Source organism: Molothrus ater, chromosome 5 (assembly GCF_012460135.2).
Source record: "Molothrus ater isolate BHLD 08-10-18 breed brown headed cowbird chromosome 5, BPBGC_Mater_1.1, whole genome shotgun sequence".
Classification (NCBI taxonomy): Eukaryota; Metazoa; Chordata; class Aves; order Passeriformes; family Icteridae; genus Molothrus; species Molothrus ater.
In genome coordinates, this window is record NC_050482.2 from 56,358,602 (window position 1) to 56,381,894 (window position 23,293).

Here is a 23,293-nt window from a genome sequence, read left to right on the forward strand (position 1 = left end):
AATTTTATTTAATTAAACAAACACTTTTCTAGAAGCAAACTGGGATTCTTGGAAATAAGCACAGAGCTTTCCTGAGCAGATAATAATTCCAAGGGGGTAAATGAAAACAACCATGGGTAAATGTAAATTGAGTTCATACACTAAACTTAGGGATTCTTATATCTTGGTCCAATAGTGCAGTTATTTCACTTGCCCCTTTGCTCTTCATTCAGACTATATTGAAAAATTAAATACAGTAAAAGCCAGGCCTTGTTTTTTGGTGACACCTAGCACAGAGAAAATGGCCAGGGATGTCAGCCCCATAGTTCTGTCTGATTTACTCCTTAAGAAACACTGAATTAACTCTTTTATTCTTGTTATTAACCTGCAGCAACCCATTTTGTTCTGCCTCTGCTCCTGCTGCATAAATATTACAGATAGAGTTATTCTGGTGGTGTGGCTGTGTGAATAATTACATTGCTCATGGAATTACTCTGGTGGTAGTGGCTGTGTGAATAATTGAGGTGGGTAAGCAGTCAGCCCAAAGTATTTGCACAGTTCTCTCCCACTCTTTTACCCACAGCCTCCAGATCCGCCTGTACTCACCCACGTGGCCACAGGTACAGCCAAGTTCCCCAGAATCTGATTTCCTGTACTTTCCACATGCTCTGTAAAAAACAGAGACACATTCTTTGGTGTCCCAAATTACACATGGGAGATTGAACAGCACACTTATTTCTCCCTCTCCAATGTTTTATAAAGAGTATTTTGATGGATGAAAGCATTTTGATTGATAAAATGTTACAGGAGGAGGAAAAGTAGTTTTATTTCCTGGGATTCCTGTGAGCTTTATCTTTGCTTTTGGCAGGGGGGCACTAGGGAGGAGGGGTAGTTTTAACATTTAGCTCAGCCTAGACACTGAAAAGACTATCAGTCTGTATCTTTATGTCTCCAGTTCCCTTCACATTCTGGTGTCACAGCCTCAGCTTGCACTGTTTGGGTTCGTAGCATTGCACTAACATGTTTTTAGGGTTAGAAAAGAATTCAGTGTTCAGCAAAAATTTTTAAATGAAAAATCCTTTCTTTTCACATTAGATTTAGTAAATCCCTTCCCCTTTACAAATGAGAAATCTGCGCCTAACCTATTATGACAGCATTTTTGAGTTTTTCACCTGTGAAGGTTTTTGTATTTTATAAATCTAATTAACTGTAATAAGAAAATAATAGGACATAATGTTTGTTTTACAAGGTGATTGATCTCTTGGCAGCCTGGCAGACTCTTTTATTGATTGGTTGGTGGATAATGTCAGAGTGGATATGTCCTGGAGGAGAATAGCTGACACCTAAATCCATATGTGACAGATTACCATCTGTGTTGGAAGACAGGTTTCTTCGTGAAATTGCGAAGATAACAGGTGAAAATTGAGAAAGTGACATGAGGGAAATGTGTTGAAACCTGCCTCAACCTTTCCATGCTCTAAGAGCATTTACACAAAGCTCTCTGTTTTGTGGGCAGCCTGTTTTCAGGATGAGGAAGATTAAATTTTAATTACATTCATTCCTGTCTGCCCAGTCTAGATTTAATCCTGTTAATTAGGAAAATGCCTTGTCCCACAACCCAGCTATAAAGCTAATTAAACAGAGAATCTTCATTTGCTACTTAGTGGAACTTCAGTTCAGTAATGACTATCATACTTTACAGTTCATTAGCACTGTGGGAGGGAAAATGAGGATGTTGTTGAAGCACAGAACTCAAATTATATATGCTTTATTTCACTTTGTAGTTATCTGATGCAAGCAAGTTGCACACTATCCTACCTGCCTCAGTTTCACATTTGTTAAAGAAGAATTAATTAAATGTATCTCTCCTGAAGAAGTGTTGTGTAGGTTTAATGTAATGAAGAAAATAAGCTGCTGTCCTTTGTAATCCTCAAGTGGAAGGTACTGCATAAATAGAATTATTCCTCCCTGAAACATGCAAGAGGCAATGAACTGTGCAGTTTCAGGTGGAGTGTTGGAACAGAAATTGTACCTCCTAAAGTAAATGTGGCCCTAACAGTCCTGCAGAGATTCACAAAATCTTCCAGTGCAAAGCACTACCAGCAAGGAACCTGCTGCTGGATCAAACCATTCTGAAGCCCAGACCAGAAATTTAAAACAACTGTAATTTGACTTAAAAATTTTGACAGCAAATGACTTGGATTCCTAACACTTAGTTCCATAATAGTGCATTTGAAAGTATTGGTCCTGAAAATGCCAAGTGATAATTACCAATCCTCAATTTTGCAAGTGAAATACAGCAGGAAAGTGTTACACCTTGCCCAAATGTTGGATAAATCCATTGTAAAACTGGAACTAGGACTTCCAACTCCTTGGAAACTAACCCCACAACAGCTGGCTTGATGCTTCTGGATGGAACAGCAGAGCCTGTGTTCTACTTTGATTTAGATTTTCTCATAGTGGCACTGATCCAATGAATCTACTGATCTGGGGATATGAAGTTATCTTTCTACCTTAATGAGATATCCCTGGCATGCATTACTTAAGATGCTACGCAATATTACATTTAGAGTATTGCAAGTGGAGCCTGGTAGCTTCTGCTTATGTTAATGCTGAGGAGTTTACAAGTTTTATTGAGAAGTGGCAGGGCAAATATCAAAATAATTTCAGTCTGAGCATTGGTGGCTTTGTAGTATTTGTAACATAGAACAGCATGCAGTGCTAGGTGTTTTGTGCAAGGCTGTGCTGATTGGCACCCCAGGGTAACCAGCTGAGTTGTACACTGAAATTGGATTCAAGTGTGGATGAGTTAGTTATTTTTTCTGTTTCTCTATTTCCCTACCTCCAGCATGGGGTTAAAAAGTTTTGTAGCTGCTTTATTCTTTGTGGTCTGTGTGCAGCAGGGAACTAATATCTGTGTCAACAAGGCATCACTAATTCCAATTTCTAGGGGACAGTGGTGATTTGTAAAACCATGAGGAAGAGCAAGGGAAGAAAAGCAAGGGAAAATTAGGAAATCAGGGAACAAAAAGAACTAGCAAACCAGCCTACCTTGCAGAAAATGTATTTATATTGATGTCCACTGTATACCGGTAATGGCATTACTAATTCCAGCCTGCTGGCTTTCATTATTAAAAACAAGAAGCTTATGAAGTTTCAGTAATTATTTTAGGTTGATCTGGGAGTATATTCTTTTCCTGGAGCTAGGTAGCATTTCAAATCTGTAAAGGATTAGACAGGCACAATCGGTTCAAATATTTGTCCAGCCATTGAAAGGAGGATCCTCACTTCCGCCTGTGATGAGGCGCTGGAAACCTCCATCTTCATCATTGTTCAGCAGCTAAGTGAAGATTGCATGTTGATTACCCTTTCAGTTGCCTTTAAGCAGCTTATGTGAAATGTTAAGTTCTAAGTTACCTAAAATCCCTGCTTTTTAATTTGTTCCCTGGCCTATATGCAGCAAGGCAAATCTCTGTGGGTTTATATGTGCACACACAAGTGCATACATGCACCCTGATCAGAACCAACTCCTTCCAAACATGAAGTGCACTGAGCAGAGGTTAAAAAAGGTGCAAGTGGAACAGGAGCAGGCATTCCCATTAATCTTCACAAGATCATGAAAAGAAAAATAACAGTCTGCTTGCTTAGCCAAGTCAAATTGTAGCATTGTAGCTATGCAACTTAGCACAAAGCATCTGAGTTTCTATATTTTTATTTAAAGGTGATTCCACTGCCTCCCTCACATTTTGAGATCCTCAGAAAAAATAGGAGAATCTATTATTATAGATTAATATACTTACAACAATAACTATATTATGGGTTTTGTGTTTGGTTTTTATTTACAAACCCAGGATTCATTCCTGGGTTCACATGGACACACAGCTTTTGTGATGGTGTTGCTGAGCTCCATCTCCAGATGCAGATATTTGCATCTGGAGTTTTTTCCTTCAAATATTACAATTTTAAAGAAGGTGTTAGCTTCCTTGTTGCAAATCTTATCTTTGCTTTTGTTTGTATTTATTTGCTTGGATGAACCATTTTCAGAGCTAACAGGAGGCTTGAGTGATGAGTTGCTTGTTATACCATACCTTCACCTTCACCTGATAGATTTGACCATAATTTTCAATACTTCTCTGGTTTCTCGCTGGCCTGTATTTTCATATCTGCATGTATCCCATTTTGTAGCAGATCATGAGCTTGGATGAGCAAGGTATTATTTAACAATATTGACTCACTGCACTGGGATAAATCCCTTGGGGTTTATTCCCAACGCCCCTCCTGGTCTGAAATGACTCTCACAGTATCATCAGGGCATCTTATGTACAACCCCACAGAGGAAATACAGTTCTTTACGTCCTCCTGCATTTCTGAGGATAAAGGGGAGCAGAGCCTGTGGGAAGTTATGGCTATTTTTCTGCAACCTGCATCTCAAGGAGCCACTTGAGAACTGTTTGAAGACAGCAGGTTTATGGCTGCTCCACAGACAGTTCCAATAATAGTAGGGAAATATTTTACTAAATAATGTCAAAGCTGGTAGAGACACCACAATGGGTTTCCACTGTGTATTTTTGCCCAACATGAGAGGCAGACACACTTACCCTCTGTGAAGTTCAAAGAGGCACTTGACAAAGTTGGATACCATTGAGTTTAAATATAAATGTGGCCTTACCGTCTCATGCAGTGGAATAATTTATTTTCACATGGCTCATAACACATATTATTTATGACCAAGTAAAGAAAAATAGTGGGGATACAGAATTCTTGCAATTTCTCTGAACCAGCTAGACATGATACATACAGTTGGATACTGCTCTCTTCCAATGAAATGCAGCAATGTGCTGCTCTCCACAGAGTGAAATAATTTTTACATGCCTTGTCAGTCTCGCTATGACCATGGAAAGAAATACAGTGAAAGCAGAGACATTGGCACTGTTTATGTTATTTAGAATGTTTTTGCAGCTAACAGTTTTGACCTCTATTCTGTTTTGATGGTCCCTGCTTCAAAAGGTCATGTCATGTTTTCCAGTTAGAAGAAATGAATAAATACTTTCTTTTCCTGTGGACTCTCACAGGTTTTACTCAGATCCTGGTTTAGAATCATTCCGAAGAATTGCTGGTGTAAACCTAATATGCTGCATTGTTAATGGAATTACAGTTATTAACAGCCTAAAATCTACACTCTGATGCCAGCAGGGTTTCATTTTTGTCCCTTATGGTCATGAGAGACACAGAAAAGAGACTGGAATTTGGAATTTAACATGTGAAATCCAGGGGCCATCATTTAAAAACATCAATCGTTACTCCAGAATGGTGTTTGACAGGCTGCAAGTAATTTCTACTTCAAGCAGTCTCAGGCAGCAGAGTAGTCCAAAGATCATGTTGTTCTTATCACGAGTAAAAGATACTTTCTTCATGATGGATGACTCTTCTGTGTGTTTATGATGCATAACGTATTAGTAATTTTAATTCATAATTCCATTTGTCCCACAGTTTTGTCAGGGCATGCTAAACTGTAGTTAGGTACACCTGTGCTCTGCTAAAGGATGGGACTTTTTGTGGTAATCCATCCTAACACCCAAACCACAGTCCCAGTTGCACATTAGGGAGCTGGGAGGAATCACTTCTACAAAAGGAAATGCCAGGTTGCAGGAAAATTGGGCCAAAAATTCTTGCCTTTTCACTGCCAGTCTTGACCTGTGCAGATGATCACAGCCAAACCAAAAAGTTTGCTGCCCCCAGTCTCCTTGTGTTACAAAAGGTGACCCTCAGTGTGTTTTTCACCAGATCTATCAGGTTGGGAGCCCAGGGTTATCTGTTGTTGGCCAGCCAAATGCCAGAACTGGAGCACCACAGACAACAAACAGACTCCTGATTTTGGGGCACTTTGAGAACTTTGTTACCCAAGACAAAGATTTGAGCTGCTTTTTGCAAAAAGCACTCAGGGTGTTCCACAGCTGCTGCCTGCAATTTACCCTCATTCTTTAATTGGGTTGAATGCAAAAGCCACTCCTCTGCAGAACCAGACACAAAATAATAAGCAGCAGCATTACTTCAGAGGGTCTGAGAACAAATTTCCCATCTCCTTGCCTTAAGTGCAACTCATAAAAAAACCTTTATAACAATATACATTGTTCTTGCTTATTTGAGCCCTGGACATATTTCTGTCAATGTGTGTGCAACAAAGTGCTCTTTAGAAATGATGGCTGAATTTCCCTGTCAGTGGTTCAGATTTTTAGATTTACCACCTCACTCCTCTTGCTGCTGTTTATATTTTACATGCAGAAATATGGTAAGCACCATGCCTCGTTCCCATGTTGGAATCATATGTTTCCAAAAATTAATGAATTACTTTCACTAAGAATTCTGCCGAATTCAGATAATTTTTAAAGCATGCCCTTCATTCACCATCATCTTGCTGGTTTTGATAAATTCCCATCTTCATATGTTAGACCTTTTGGCATCTAGATTTGCATTTTGCAAGATTTACTCTTTAAATGGCCAGCTGTTACCTCAAAGTTTCAAAGATCTTATAGCAAGAAGCTTTCCAAAAGGAAACATTGCTCTCCATTTAGTTCCCTGAAAGATCTTGTTTTCAATTCCAGAAGTGGGAAGCCAAGGCTCAATGTCATATTACTTCTTCACTGTATGCATTCATTAAAAGAGCTATTTCTTGGCACTGTTCTTCTCCTGAAAAATAATAAAAGTACTTTTATTTCCCCCTTTTTCAAATAAACGTAAATCCATGGGTTTATAATTGGGGGAGAATGGAAAGATACCCTGTATTTCAAATGATGTTTTCTGGCCTGTTATATACTTACTTTACAACCTTTTATGGATTGGAAAAGGGATTGGTCATTCCAGATATTCATAACATTTGGGAGAACTTAAAAGGAGTGGGAAGTAGAATAATCAGTATGAAATTCAGAACAGAGGTCTTATCAAGTTCATCTGTCCACTTCATAATCAGTATTTGAAGTAAGAGCCATTGAGCTGTCCTTCATACTGTGTGTGTGTGTATATATAAATGCATATATATATATAAATATATAAATATATATATATAAAAATTATATATATATATATGGCTTTCAAATTAAGGCAATAGGTGCTCTGTCTTCGGAATAACTGAAGAAGCAACATTTCACATGCACTCAGTTCCTTTTCTGCTACACCAAGTGAGAAAAGTCTGATACATGAAAATGGGTGACACTCTGTGTCACTGTGTCACTGAATAATGAGCAAAATAACATATAATGCTCATTCTGAGAAAATGTATCCTTGCATTTGTTTGTGTAAGGATGATGGAAATATTTCTTCAGAATTCAAGTATCTTTTACTTCACGTTTGTTATTTCTTCAATTTTTTTGTGTGTTCTAATGCTTTGTTAGTTCCTATACAAAGTAAAACTATTCACATCCTTCCCAGGTTGAAGTCTGCAGTCAGGCAGAGCACTCCATCTACAGAGAAGCTCCCATGAATGTTTCTTAACACTAAAGTACCTCAGCTTGGGTCATCTGTTGGTTCCAGTTCTGAGAGAAACACCTTTATCTCCTGAACAGATCAGGCCATAGCTCTCCTTGTAAGCCTTGTGAAATAGGTCTGGGAAGGAACACATCTGACCAGCCTGGTTCCTGACAGGGACAGCAGCCTCCTTGGGGATCTGAGTATTCCTGTATTCCTGCCCTGAGCGACTGAATTGCTGTCACAAATTAAATTTTTGCTATCATGAACTAAATCTTTGCTGTTCATTCTTGCAGATATTGATGAGTGTTTGGTAAACAATGGTGGCTGTGACCATTTCTGCCGAAACACGGTTGGCAGCTTTGAGTGCAGCTGCCAGAAAGGCTATAAACTGCTCACAGATGAAAGGACCTGCCAAGGTAATAGCTCATTAACCTTACTCTTCACATAATGAGAATGTTATTTCCAGTGGATTTTTTTTGTTGTTGTTGTTTTTATACTTAAGTCATTTGTACTGCAGGTTTTAATTGTACTGCCATAGGAATTAAGGTTAGAAAACACCTGTGAGATATCTGTTTTCTGAGGTGGGATCAGAAGAAATGTCTTGTTTCAATGGTTTTAGTAGTAGGAATGCCAGTGTCCTGTTGAAGTGTAAAAATCCAAGTGGGGTAGTGGAATAGCCTCAGGCAGAGAGTCTTATGTTCAAATCCTCTCATTTGCTATGCTCTGAATGGGACAGAGGCTTATCTTATTTAGACCAGAATCATTCAGGGTAACCGACTGTAATACAGCATTTGCAAGATTTGAACTAAAAAAACTGGGTTGGATTTGTGAGCTCACCTTTGCCTGAGAGAAACTATTTATGAAGAGGTAATGGTGGCATTTTGTGGGAATTCAAATAAAGCATGTTTTATATCATTTGCTGTGCATGTCATGATTTGTTACCTAAGTCATCTGATGTTATGTATTCTGTGACTAATTAGATGCATAACCATTTCCAAGTACTGACCATGTCCCACTTTGGAGAAATGACATTTAAACTCTGTAGCTTTACTTTTTAAAAAACTCATAGGAAAGGCTAGAAAGATGAGCATGCATCAATAGAGAAAGAAAGGGAAGGATGATGTATTCAATTAAATTTTTGTGCAGAAAATGCCATTTTATTAATACGTGATTATTTGCATGGGTTTTGAATAAGTAAAAGTTATGAAGTCCAAAACAGCATTAGTATTTTAAATTATTGTTCTTTATCTTTTTGTTTATCCACAAAGGAGAAACCACGATCTGAATATATATGTGCCATTCAGAATTTTTCCATTGCTTCTCATTGGTACTTCTATCCATCATTTGAGAAGCCACCTCCACCCTGACTGTGTGATTAGGCACAAAGGAGTTAGTGAAAGGTTGGTTTTAGGCTGGACAGGATGGGAAGAGCTGAGATTAGCACAGCTCATGCCACATGATTCAGCAGAAATAACACTGTAGCATTGTGTCCGACATGGGGAAGTTGCCAGGTTTTGATTTACCTACTAAAAACAGGGACAGAATATTAAAAAGAAACATTCCTTTCATGATGTATTTAGAGATGGTTGGAAAGACCTTGTTCATTTGTTTCATGTGTGATGACATGCTTTCACTGTGGTATCAGTCAGAGGTTTCCCCATTGAACTAATTGTTATGACACCAGGGAAAAACTCAAGAAAAGTTAGGCAAGAGCTGGTGCAGAATTTATTTGTTCATTATGCAGAGGATTAATAGTATAAAAGCTATTTTATAGGCTATAAAAGTTCCCTGTAAATAATCAGGTTTCTGTGATGATAGTGAGAATCTAGAAGCAGCTCTGTAAATGCTATTCAAGTGAGTTTTGTTTCTTCATGTGCCAGAGCTCCGGAATGAGAGAGCCACCAGTAACAATACACCCCATGCAAGGACTAAAGCAGGAGCTGATCTTCTCCCCCTCATGTGATCAGACATGGAAGTATAACCATGGTCTGGTTATCCTGCTTTTTCCATTGTCAGTGAGGAAGGGCAGGCAATCCATCTTGCCTCTACATGATACACTGATTGATAAACTGTAGCTTATCTGTTGCTGTAAAAGATAGATAAGTGCAAGTCCAGAGAGTTTTTGGGCTGGACAAGTTCCTCCATCCCAGAAACTCTGGTTCTTCATAACATGAAATCTGGAGGACAAAGTCATTTCCTGTTTAAAGTCTGAGGTATTTGGGCCCCAGCAAACATGGTATGATGCCTGCTTTGTGGAGAGATCACTGTGATAATTTAGTTCCTGTCTGGTGTTGAAGGTGATAATTGGTGACTCATGCAGTCAGTATTAGCCTGCTAATAAAGAGAGAAGGAAAGCAAATGCAGAGCAAGAAATTGCTGATATGTGAATCACCTGCACTTTGCTTCTTCCCCTGCGAAAAGAATATAGTCAGGGAAGTGGTTATAGTTCTTAATGTCAGCTCCATCAGGAAAATGTGGTTTGGGGTGAGTGACTCTTCTGGGATATAAATCATCCACATTTTGGTTTTTTGTAACAGCTGGTCAACACTGACCGTAAAACATTAATGAGAGATTCAGGGAAATTTATTTTGGGCATATTAGCCTTTCCAAAGAGTGAAACAGAACAGTCTAATTTCTGTTTATAAAGGATGCTGTTGTTCATGTTACATCTGTTGTTTTGATTCATAATAGAGTTTCCATGATTTATGATCTTTCTGTCAACATTGCCCTTCTCTTCTGGTTTTCATATTTTAAATAAAGATTTCTTTCAGTTACTAATCAACATGTTTACAAAACACTGATTTAGGACCTTAGGAGTCTGCCTTGTTTGGGACTGGGTCCTGTTTAGTTCGACTGGCCTCCCCAGTGTACAGAGCATTCATCTCCAAACGTGTGCATCATTAATATCAGCACAAGGCAATTCTACACATTTCAATATTAAATGTTCCTTTCTATTCCCAATGAAATTCTGAAGTTGTCCCACCTCACCTAATTTCCTTCATGTCCTTTCATTGTAGACCTCAAAGCTGACTCTGAGAGTACAGGGAAACTGTATCAGTCACAGACTTTGTTCTAGTTGTTTGCAGAGCTCCCACCCCAGTCATACCAAGTGCCTTCCCTACATTCATGCTCTCCGTGAAGATGAAAGTATTTCTCTTTCAGTTTTTAGGCAGGAAGGGTGAAGCCATATATAGCAGCTTGCCTAAGATCATGCATATAAATGCCTGGACTGCCCAGAGAACAAATCTCCAGTTTTGGTAAATCTTCCCCTGCTCATTTGCCCATAACGAGGTATTCTTTTTCTCTTGTGCTTGTGCTCATATCCTGATACAAAAATTCCTTGATTTTTTCAGGAACTCTGAAGCTTGGTGCTCTCTTGGTGCCACCCTGCATGTTGAGTGCCTGTGTAAGCAGCCCTTGCCTTAGGAAAGGGCCTTAAAATGTTCTGAATTTGTCTGTTTACAGCTAAACCATTTTTAGCCCTGGCTGCCACAAAAACCATTGTCAATCACAGATTACTTCTGCTAGGGAGTGGTTCTCACGCCGTGGCTCCTTGTTAGACAAGGAGAATGTGGGGGGTTCCCTTCCTTTCCCCTCCCCTGCATTCCAGCCATTAAAAGGAAATTTCTTTGTAACTCAGAAGGTGAAGAATCCATACTGCAGTATGGAATATTGTGCAGATTGATACTGTTTTCCCAGCGTCTTTTTTTTTCGCTCAGACTGAAAAATAGATTTTTCCCCCCCCTTTGACTGAGAAATCACTGTATGACAATACCAAACCATACCAAACCCATCTATTGTGTATTACTTTAATTGATCCCTTAAGTCTAAGGTATTGTAAATACTTTGGTGCAGGAAGAAACAGTTGGACCTATTTGTAAAAACCTAGCAAAAAGAGGTCTGCATCTCCTTTGAACACGTAGTAAAAATAACATAGCTATATTTATAGCAAGGAGAGTTTGTGTTTGTAACCTTTTTGGTAATAGAAGGACAACAACTCAGATCAGTTCTAGAATGACATCAGCAACAAGCAAGCAGGCAAGACTTGCTGTAATGAAATAATGCTGCAATGAATGTGTGTGAGCTCAGACATAATTACCTTAATCCTCAGCCAGGATGAGTTTTAGAGCCAGTTAACTTAATTGCTTATTCAGTTTCTGTTTGTTGTGCAGTGATCTTGAAAAAAAATCAACAATAAGCAGTCTCTCTACTCTGCTCCAGTTCAAGCTTCATTAAGCACCCAGAAAAATGTGTGAAATTCTATTGTAATTAATTTTCTCTTCCTGCTCTAGGCATTGCTTTTTGCAAAGCAAGACAGGGAAAGACAGCACACGCATTTGTTGCAAATCTCTCCAGGGAGTGGTAGAGATAGAAAGAAAAAAAGGGGGGAAAAAAGTGCTTTTAGTAGGAACACCCAGTGATCAATGTGTAATATTTTGGGCTGCTAAGTCCACACTCGCCCTCTACCCCTCACCACCTCCATTCAAAATAGAGACAAATCCTCCTACACCAAGGAATTTGAACTTTTGTAGAGGGCAAAAGCTCAAGGCATTTGCATCATTCGGGTCCCGTTACAGTCTCCAGAGTAGGCTTTAAGTAGGGTTTGGTGATATCACAGACATAGTAAAGTCTGCTCAAGTTGCCTTCTCACCAACCATTTGAATTGGTAGAGCCACTGTATGAAAGGAGATGACTGTCCACCAGGGAACAGTACCTCCAGGGCACATGGAATACCTGTATGGGCCACCTGGCTTTTTTGGGTCCTCTTTACAGCCGTGGATGACAGCGTTTTTTATTTGCTTTGAAGTATTGCCTGTTTGACTGTTGGTTATTCTTTACTACCTTCCTAGCAGATTTTAAACAAATGTAATTGACCCTTTTGTAGCCAGGCACTGGAACACAGGGTCTCACAGTCTGCTATTGATATTGCTGGTGTCTGTCCAAAGGAGATTGAGGGATGCATGTTTCTACAATAGGAAATCCCAAACAGAATTTGCCCCATTACTTCACGAATAACTGAGTTTTCCCTCTAGTAATTTTCTGTGGGCACTTTTTGCTATATTTAGATAACTAAAAAGCTCTCCAGTGGAGGTCCAAGTTCAGCAGATTTGAGGTGGTTTTCCCTCTCACTACAAGGGAGTTTTCCCTCTCATGAGCATTAAAACCATCATATTTGATATTTGTACTTGTCTTTCATTGAAAACAAATGTGCTTCTTATGCCCCACTGTTCTGCCCTTCCTCTCTCCTCAGTCTCACCTAGACAAGTGTTCCTCAAGACTTGATGCTCATGGAGTGGAGCAACTGGAGTAATGGCCTAGAGCAGTGAGGAGATATTGAAGCAATTTCCTTAGTAACTCTGGCAGCATTTTGCTGTGCTGTCCTGCAATACACCTCAAATTTTGTCCAGCTCTGCATTTTTTGTTTCCTGGGGTTCTTTTTTTTTGTTTGGTTTTTGTTTTATATCTCTACATATCTGTCAATAGAGGGATGCTTTACATAGGGCTTCCAATGCCTACTGTCAGGAGAAGCCTTCTTTCATCCCAGAATGAAAGAAAGAAAAATAGCACCTTGAAAAACAGTAGTTGTCTGTGATCCAAGGATCCTGCAGGCCTGGTCTTGAAACATTGCCCTTTTAACTGGGTAGCTAATCAACTCTCATAATGCCCATCTTCTAACTGTACAAAATATGCACTATTTGCCTTCCCAGGGTAAGATTTGGATCTCCCAGCACGGTATCTCCGTTTTGAAAATGAGTATGAAATGAGGGATTAATCATACAGGGAAGGACAGATAGAAGGTGTTTGTGGGAATTATTTTTGGCCTAGAGAAGCCCCTAAAGATTAGCTACAAAGATTTCATTATACCCTTCTGTATGGAACATTGATGATAAATGTGGATATACAGGACCAGTTTAATCCCAAATAAATCAGGGCATCCACACCAGCAGCACTGAATCCCCAGCCATCTTTGACACAGAGTAACCAAATTAGAAAATAAAAAATAGCCAAAGAGGTTTGCACCCTTGGGTTACATGACAGTGACCTGTCACTCACATTTGGTCATATAACTCAACAAAGCAACGGGCCTTGTCATCAGTCACATGACCTGATGAAGGTCCCAGGATTAGGATGCAGCCCTTGCATTGATTTATATAGGACACAATCACTCATCTAAGACAACAAAACACATCAGAGCATAGAAGTCAGGGCTGGAGCATCTGGCCCCTCAGATTCAGTTTATCAACATGGTTCAACTTTCCAGTGAAAAGGGGTGGAAAGTCTCATTGTTGGTCTACCCCCTCTCTTTCCTTTTCTTCCCCCGTTAAATACACAGAAAAGCAAATGCACTCATATACTCATCCTCATCAGACAGATGTGCCCTACCATATAAAATACCTTGGCTTATTACAGGCTGATTTTCATCCAGTCCAGCTGAGTGTGGCCCAAGTGTGTTTTAATTGTGGGAACTCTTCATACACAGACAACAATGCTGCTTCAGCTGCCAGGGCAGTGTAGCTCGAGAATCAGGCACTGATGCTCTGGAGGAGATACTGGGAGCTGCTTGTGGAAATCAGACTAGCTCAGAGAAAGAAAACTCAGGATGATTTCCCTGTCACTGATGATGTTCACTCCCTATGCAGATTTTCTCTCTGGCATTCTGCACCACTAAGCCTTACAAAAATATCTCACTTATGACAAGCACCATATTGCTTCTCGCATCAAGATTAAAAAATACTCCACTGGGTAAGCAACATGTTACACTGTCAATGAAAGGAATACTTCTCAAATCCTTTCTGTTACACTGGGTGTCAGTGAGACTGTGAATATTGGTACAGTCTGCCTCTGTGAGAAAAAAGGGTTTCAAGATCATACCCAGGAACAATAAATGCCCCAGGTATGAAGTAAAAACAGCTCTAGCCAGTACAAGTTTGTTTGCCAAGTGATAGTATCTGCAGTGTTGGTTGTAGCAATTAAGTCTGCTGAAACATGAAAACAAACAAATCCCTCTACCACCTCCAGTTCTCCCCTCTGCAGCAGTGTTTTCATAAGTTAAAGGGGAATGTTCTTTGGTTGCTGCTTCTTGGAAGGCATATTAAATCTCACAATCTAGGCTTTAAATCACTTTCTAATAGAATGAGACCTAATGTGGAAAGGGCAGATGGGACAGATTATTTCACTTCTATTTTCCCATGAAGCTTCTGACATAGGCTACTGTTGTAAGTTAGAAAGTAGATTAGTTTGACCTAAGGTCTCATTCAGTATGGTAGCTCTTATACTGTTAAACCCTATAAAGTACACTGCTCTCAAATTGCTTTTTACAGCTCTGTCTGGCCCCCTCCTCTTGATGATGTGTGTGGGAAGCCAAGCAAAACGTTCCATTAGTGTTTAGAAAGAGAATTTGAGATATATTTTTCAGTTGATGTTGTAGGATTTATTACTGGTATAGTGCAGAAATTACTTTTCTGGACTGGAATCATGTTATGTATTAATGAATAAACAGGATATGAGTCAGCCTTGGAATAGTTTGAGCAGGAAGGTAGCATTCTTCCACAAACAATAATCTGTTGATAAATCATGCTGAAAGCTGTAATTCAATAGGAATTGTTTTTAAAGAGAATTAGAGAAAGACTATATATGTATATCTATTCTCCACTATGGCACATTAATGCCATATTACGGAGCTCAAGCCTTCAGTCACACTGATTATGGTCAGATAGCCTTTACCCTGAGTGCTAAACAGAATTGCAGTAAAATGACAGCCCCTATCCCAAATATTAAAGAGTTTCATTTTTCTGTGCTTGCATCCACGCTCCTGGGCCTTTCAAAAGTGCCCTGCTTGGATTATTTTCTTCTAATGACGGTAAAAGCCTAACCTGTTGAAACAAAGGAGTGTGATTTTCCTTACATTAGCCATGTTATGAACCACTTCTCTTTCTTTTGGTAGCTTGGAGATGAGGCCTTAGTTAGGACAGGTGAAATAAAACCAAAAATCTAAGCCCAAATATTGAGTCAGTGGAATGGAGGGGTGTCTTCTGGGGTTTTGCTGGGCAGAGGAATTTTGAAGCATGTTTGCAAATCATGGTGTTGGTGTATTCAGAGGGATACCTGCTGGGATTCTGCAGAGGCTAGCCTTTCTGGCCAGGGTTTTATTCTTGTGTGTATTCAATGGTCCCTTGACTTCAGCAAGAGCTTGAAGCAAGCTGGGAATGCACAGGTCCACGGGAAGTGAAGTGCTGCATTTGAGTTCTCAGCTGAAAATTGAAACTGTGTTGTTGTACTTGCTCTTTCAGCACCATCAAATAACACCAGGCATGTTTTCACCCAGACTAGTCCCTGTTCCTTCCAGAAGTCTCACTAGCAGCTCCTACTAAAGGGTGATAGAGACAACACCTTAGCAACCTGAACAGTTTTCTCTTTTCAAAAATACAGCTAAAAATCAAATGTATTGCAGGATAGAGGGAATATTCCTTCCTTAATACAGAAAGGGTAAAACTTTTATTATGTTCTCAACAGGCTGTTAAGCTGCTCTTACAGAATCGCTTTGTAAATAGTGGCTTGAGCAGAATGCAGACTAGTAAACATACTTATTTTTGTAGGAAAACAAATAAACCTGCCTGAAGTTTCTTTTAATGCACTTCTCTTGATATATGGCATCTCCTACCCCAAGCTCTTGACGTAGGAGCACAGTTGATTCCTATAATAGCAGTAGATAACTCAGCTTGCCTTTGCCTTGGGAAATTATATATACTGGAAAATTATACAATTGCTTATAAAATCCTGGCAACGTCTTGATAAAAGTACTTATTTTCTTTAAAAAAAACACTGTAAAAGTATTGACTTCAATTGCATTTTAGATTGTCCTAAAAACAATGGTAAGAGGATAAATGTAATAGGAACCAAAGCCAATTGCCTCCTACTGGGTTCCTGAGATTAACAGAGGAATCTGAGCACAACAAAGCCCTCAAGTAATGGAGAGGGGTGGGGAGGAGCTGGGACAGGTAAATATAGGCCCAAGAGCAAGGGTAATGTCTGGGAAGTCTAAGCATTGGCACAGTTTTAGTTTCCAGTTTCGAGATGTCCTTCACACAGAAAATTAGGCTTTTGCCTTTCTTGTCACAATCTCTTTTTCACTTCATGTCACATCAGATTCAGCCCTCAAAGCCTGGAGCATCTTGTGTGGCTGGGAAGTGGTTGTGTCCAACTGTCCCTCAGAGAAATACAGATTGGCTCAAGAAGATCTGTATTTTCATACCATAAATACTTCTGTTTCAAAATTTTATGTCAAAGACAATCTGTACCTAATGTGAGGAAGCTATAAAACAAATAAATTCAGCACCAGCGATGTGTGGAGGATGGTGGTCCCCACTTCTGCCAAGAAATGCATTTGTTAGCACAAGTGCACCTTTTACAGAGCACTGTAGATGTGCTTGCACAGATTGGTCCCTGAAATGTTCATACATTGAGAAGAGTTTTCATCCAAGGTGCCCACACTGCTACAACTTCATTGGTGCTAACTTACATAACAGCTTTGACTTTATCAAAAATGCCACTGGCTGTTGCTGCGCTTGGCATTCTCCAGGTTAAGCATTCAGGGAGTACAGTTTTGAATCAGGCTCATTTTTCACAGCTTTCTTGACCTTTCTCTGATTTGCCATTGCTGAAGTTGAAAATGTATTTGGACTTTCTTTGGCCTTCCACCAAGCACTTCCGTTCCTTCCTGATGCAATCAAGGGAAGATTTTGTAGCTCCTGTGATCTGACAAAATGCTTAGCTTAACTCATTTCCTATTGATTTTTAAAGTAATAGGTTATAAAAATGAATTATACCATTAAGTGTACTTAGGCATTTTTTATACTATTAGCTTTGGATGTTAGAAGATAATGGTGCTTTACAGAGATTCAGATCCCTATAGTGCATTTTTATATGTTTTAAAAATCATTTGAAAATCCTCTCAAAATTGTTATTCACAAAGATAGCAGTATGGAGAAAAGGCAGGATGAGAGAACTGCCATGGGCTTATGGTGAGGTTAAGTGTGATGTGCTCAACAGAGAAAACCAATACCAATTTGAAATCTTCCCTTCCAAATGCCTTTATAGAACACCTCCCTGGGCTCACTTTGTGCCTGTGACCTTGGGCAGATTTACTAATTTTATACCATTGTGTCTAGTTATTAGTAGGTTTTTTCCATGTTCCATAAGAGACCAGGCAAACTTTCTTGCCTGAAAAAAAAATCCCTTTCTTTTTTTAACTTCTCTATTTGAAAGTATCTGCAGAGCTGTCTCTGGTGACCAGCATTGGTTTTCTCATTCTTCTCTCTGCTAGGACAGCTGACCGAATTCAGAATTGAGCTCAGATGAAGAATCGGAGGAAGAGGGAAACTTGGCTTGGCACTTGAGGCCAGGCACCTTTCCCTCCTCAGCAGCTACATGGTGAAAAGTTGACACTGCAATTCCCCAACTCTGCTTGCAGAACTAAGATTTAGCAAATAGTTTTGCTCAACCATGTTTAAAATATTAGAAAAAGTAATTATCTGCCAAAATTGAATTTGTCAGGTAATCCTCTACTGTTATTCTGGTTGTAAGTTTTGTGCTGCCCCCAAAAATATCAGATGGTGAGGTCTTCCATGCTGCTGCAGGGAAACATGTCAGAATTTTTTTTTGTTCAACAGCAGAGAAATAATAATATAATAATAATGGTGGTGATAATGATGATGTATTTCATTATAGAAAAAGCCTTGGTCCAAATCCCATCACCTACAGTCAAAGAAACCCCAAAGACCCCAGAGTTGGCTGCCAACTTTTGCCTGGCTGAAATTGCCAGATTCTGCAGTTTCCATCCAAAAGCATAAACCTTCCTACCCCTTGGACACAGTTCTTGGTGATGCAAAAGCAAGCAAATCCATGGCTGATGCATGAGGCAGGACAAAGCCATAGCACCTGGGAGCAAACTTGGCTCTGCGGGGCTGACAGGAAGAGGAATGAGTGGTGGTCACTGGGCTTGGCACACGCGTTAAGGGAACACACACGACGGAATGGGCATTTACTGCAGTCAGATGTTGTTTCACAGCCCCATTTCTGCAGACTCAGAGGAAGTCCTGAGGGAAGCTTGTGGAAGAGAAGGAGCTTGTGGATTCTGTGTGGAAGAAAAACTAAATATGGAATTTTTGAAAGAAACTGGAAAGAGAAGGGAAAAATTAATTTGTTGCTACGTGAGATCACATAAAGCTCTCTTGGAAGAATTCCTAGAGAAAAGATTGTGTTTACTGAGTAGAGGGAGCAAAGAATCTAGGCCTACAATTTTATTGCCAAGTCTTGTTTTTTAACCTGCTTTCCTTTTGTTTTCAAACTCCAGAGATAGCACGGTGGTTCACAGAAAGTGCAACTGGTCTCTTTTGATAAGGTCTGATAGCAGAGATAAAGGAAACAAGCTGCCATTTGCCTTTAAAGACCTTCCCAAATGCACTGTCTTGCTCTTCCTAAAAGCAGTTCCCTTTGCTTTAACGTCTAGGTAAATAGTGGGAAAGTAGTTGCTGTGATGTTAATGAGGATGATGAGTTTGCTGGGTGAAGAGTGGTTCCCTTGGTTGGTGCTTAGCATCAAAGAAGGACCTGCCTGCTGCAGTTCCTCTAACACCGAAGGGGCCAATGAAAGATTGCTGTCTTTTGAACTGAGGTGAATTCACAGGAATTAGTAGAGCCAGCCAGCCAGCCCAAGGGAGCTGCTTAGTTGGACTCATTCCTACTTTCTTGTGTGTAACCTCAGGCCCAAGAAAATAATACAAGAAATCTAAAAGGAGGTACCTGCTTATTCCTGAAAGGATCAGGTATGCATTGCACTTTCTAAGATAAATTCAGCCTCTAAGTGTATTCAGCCTTTACAAAATTTATCAGTTAAAAAGGATCACACCGATTTAAACTCTGAAAGTTAAATTGATGAAAAAGATTAAGGGATTTGTTCAGGAAAACACCTTCTGGGACAATCCCTTCTGGGACAAGCATGCTTTTGGAGTTTACCAAGCAAAATGCTGGAGGCTGCTTAAGTACAGGAGGTTGCACTAAATGAGTATGAGTATTTAATGTTGGCATTAAATGTCCTCATTCTATCAAAATAAACATCCAGTTTCTGGATTATGTCTTGGAAGACATTATTCAATTTCAGACATGTAGCAGAAGTGTGAGAACACACAGTAACAGGAGAAGTTACTGATGCCCAGATATTCCTTAAAGGAAAACGAGAGTATCTAAAATGATCAGACCAAAATGATAAACGACAGAGGAACCTGTGGCTCCCTAAACTGCACTTGCACCAGAGCTGTATGGAGTGTTCATACTGCATTTGGTACTGTATGAAGACACAGAAAGACATGGCCTGTCCTAGGAGTGACAGCCCCAGGAGCAGAGATAAGGGGTTATTGAGCTTACTGTAAGTACAGATAAGCTGGGAGGTAGATGAAAACAAGCTGTTTCCAGGATCTCAATATACTGAATAAAAACATACAGACAGGATCATGATGCTGTGAGGTAGAATGAGGCAGATGATAACATTTGTCCTTAGTACAGCTATACACTGTGTGCCTATCCCTTAAGCTGAGTAGCAGTCACTTCGTTGTGTACTGCTAAATCCTTTAAATACCTCCTCAGTGGGATGCTTACATAATAAGTCACAGGTTTCTAATTATTTATTGCCTCTGTCTCAAACATATACTGAAGGGTTCTTTTGCTGTTTATATACATTTATTTGTTTTATTACTTCTTTGCATTTTAACAAATCATCTCTAATAAAAAGCACATTTCCTTGCGAACAGAATCAATTTCCTTCAGAAGTCTTTCAGCCCCTGATTAGTGGGTTACATTTGGTCTTCATTAATCACATACTTAACTGTGAGCAATAAAGTTCTTAAATAAATAAATGCTTTACTCCAAGTCAACATTAGTCATAATGGACGGTTTCCCACTCCAATTTCTGAACTACAAGATGAGACTGTGCTACCTGGGCACTTAGCACTTCCCATTAAAAGTACAGCAATTAATGCCAGATCTGTTTTTTCTGCAGGTCATTAGGTATATTATTAACAATTAAGTCTCAGCAGCAGGATGATTGCAGCTCAGTAATGCAGTGGGTAGTCTAAATGGGTGTGGGTTTTCAATTACTTTTAAAGGCCTGGGGTTATGGCTATTTTTTTCCCCCTTGGTGTTAGCCTGCTCCAGAAGCACTCCATGGGAAGGTAATGAAGTAGAAAATTTGTACATTACTACATCTTTCCCTGCTTCCTTTTCATTGGTTTTATTTTTGTAGGCTTTGAGACTTAAGGAGAAGTTAGCTGTAAGCCATTCCTCTTGGTCAGGGTTGGCCGTGTATTAAAGAGCTACATGCTCACATGGAGGATGCATTTTACTAACTGTGAACAGGGCAAAGTCACCGTGGATCAAAAAACCTGAGATGTGGTGCAAACCCCATCACGTGGCTGCTGCAGCAAAACAATGCCTTCCCAGCATTAAATTTAAACCAGCATTTGTTGGGGAACATAGCTTGAATCATGGCTCCCTGTGGTCCAGCAACCACTCAGATTAAGATATGTGGTTTCCCTAATGTCTGTCAAATATTGTTGGAAACCGGGCTGGCTCAGCCGTGAGGTGAACAACATTACATGGGTGGTATCAGCTCCCCACAGAAAGTGGAGGTGGGGGCAGGAGAAGACAGAGTATAACTTTCAGCCAAATTACATACAAAAAAAGCATTAGTGTTTATTTTAAAAACATCATGTAACACTTCTTTAGAGTTTCTATGTATGTGTGCTTAATGAATGAGAACAAGGAAAGGCTCTGTTTCTCACAGGAGCCGATAACTTGGAAGCTGAGAAAGGTGAATACAAAACATTCTGACTAGAGTTTGGCTTGTGTGCATGGCCTGGGGTGCTCCACACTGAGTCCACATCTGGCTTGGGGGTTAAAAATAAACCAGGGCTGTGTGAGATGGACAAAACAGAGCTACATCTAGTGGGCCTTTGCACGAGGAGAATGTGGCCTTGTTAGGAGATAACCCCAGTGCCCTGAGAGTGGCTTTGCTGTGCCCACTGCACTGGGACACCTGGGCCACTGCTCCCAGCCTGGGGCTCAACCCCCACCAACACCTGAATCTGAAAGCCACAGGTTCCTTGTGGTGGATATTCTCCATAGCAGCCTGGGCAGCAGTTATGAGATAGAAAAAAATCTTTGCTGCCATAATCAAGTTATACCTAAGCTTACTGGGAGGATTGGGACTGTATGGACTCACAGCTGTAATAGCACTTTAAAGTAATGTTGTAATATCAAAAATGACCATTTTTGACTGATCTACCAGCATTCAGGGTGTCATCAGTCACTTCTACTGATGAAGGAGTAGAGATAGATATATCCTTTTATTTTTATTGTACATTCAATTTCTTAGTAAAAAATATTTCTTTTCTGTTTTACTTATATTTTAAATAGTATATCTAAATTTAATTTATCTATTTTGCAAATAGGCAGTTATCTAGTGCATACTTCATGTCTTGCCTCACCAAACGCAGACAAATCAAATGTAAGATGGGTTTTTTGCTTACAGTGTCCAGGACCTTTACAGTCTGCACTCTGTTCCCCATGCCTGTTATAGCTTTTGTTGACTGCCTTTGAGCCATTCCTGTCTTGTTCTCTGTAGCACAAATAGCACCACCAAATAACAGTGATCTCTCCTTACTGCTTTTATTTTCAGATCAGGTGAAAAATACTCCAGGCTCAAGACTAAACTCTTTGGCAGCTATGATATATGACCTGTGTTTTGGAAGGGGGCTCCCAGTTTCATAATTTGACCTAGCTACTTAGTGTATGTCTCAAGAAAAGATGTTGAGATGACCATTAATTTTCTCTAAACAATTTCTTCACTTGTTCTTAATATTAACAAAATTACATTAAGGAAAACAGAGATGGCCCAATCCTCATTTCTGAAGTAGATTTTTAATGTGAAATTGGGAAGCTGGGCATTGAATTCTTCAGTTCTCTAACCACAACCCTCAAATCCCACCTCTGTGCAAGTGAGTTTGCATATGTGCATTCTGTCAGGGAGTCACAGCAGTTCCCGCATCAGTCTGCAGTTCTAAAACACCTCTAAATCCAGCAGGATTTACCAGTCTCACCTGGGTGTGTCTGGTGCTGGGCTGCTTGTTTGTAATGCTAATGGTTTTTTGGAAATGTCCTGCTTTATGCTTTGATTTCCTGATCACTGGTTCCTTTTTATTACTCAGAAATTTATTTTATGGCGAAGACAATCAGGAGTACAGGGTACTGTGTCTGAGGGTTGGAAACAGTACAGAAAGGAGCCTTTCACTTCAGTGCTGCTGGTTGGAATCCAGCTCAGGTCCAGGCTTAGCAAAAATCGCTGCTGTGTGATGGCTTCTGGGTGCCCTGCACTCTATGTCCACAAATGAGTCAGTGTCCACATCACACAAACCACAGAACAATTGGTGCTACTGTAATTGGGAGTCTAGTGGCAGCGCTAGTGGAAAGGGCAGGGACTTGAATGAGCATGGAAAATGAGCTGCTTTATTCCCTGCTCCCTCAGGTCACCTTTGAGACACATCTGTTTGAGGAAACTTAGAAGAAATTCAATCTCTGGTAGCTCCCTTTTGGAGATAGAAGAATTTACTTTGCAGTACTGACAATCTGACACCCACTAAAAATCTTTACATTCAAGAAAAATAAAGATCATTATGGGATCGTTTAACATGGGAAAGCCTGAACTGGAAAAAAAAAAAAAAAAGCTACATATGATTGAAAAATCAACAATAAAATCCAAATGCTGACTTAAAATAATAGGAACCTAGCCAAACTAATAT

General features: G+C 39.8%; 1 protein-coding gene across 1 annotated transcript in view; it reads left to right on the plus strand.

Moving 5' to 3' along the window:
* SCUBE1 (signal peptide, CUB domain and EGF like domain containing 1) overlaps nucleotides 1-23,293 on the plus strand; it is a 192,680-nt gene that overhangs the window by 136,615 nt on the left and 32,772 nt on the right. The window contains exon 9 of the mRNA XM_036404941.1: nucleotides 7,737-7,859. Coding sequence (XP_036260834.1) covers nucleotides 7,737-7,859 — 123 coding nt within the window. The remainder of the gene's footprint in view (nucleotides 1-7,736; nucleotides 7,860-23,293) is intronic.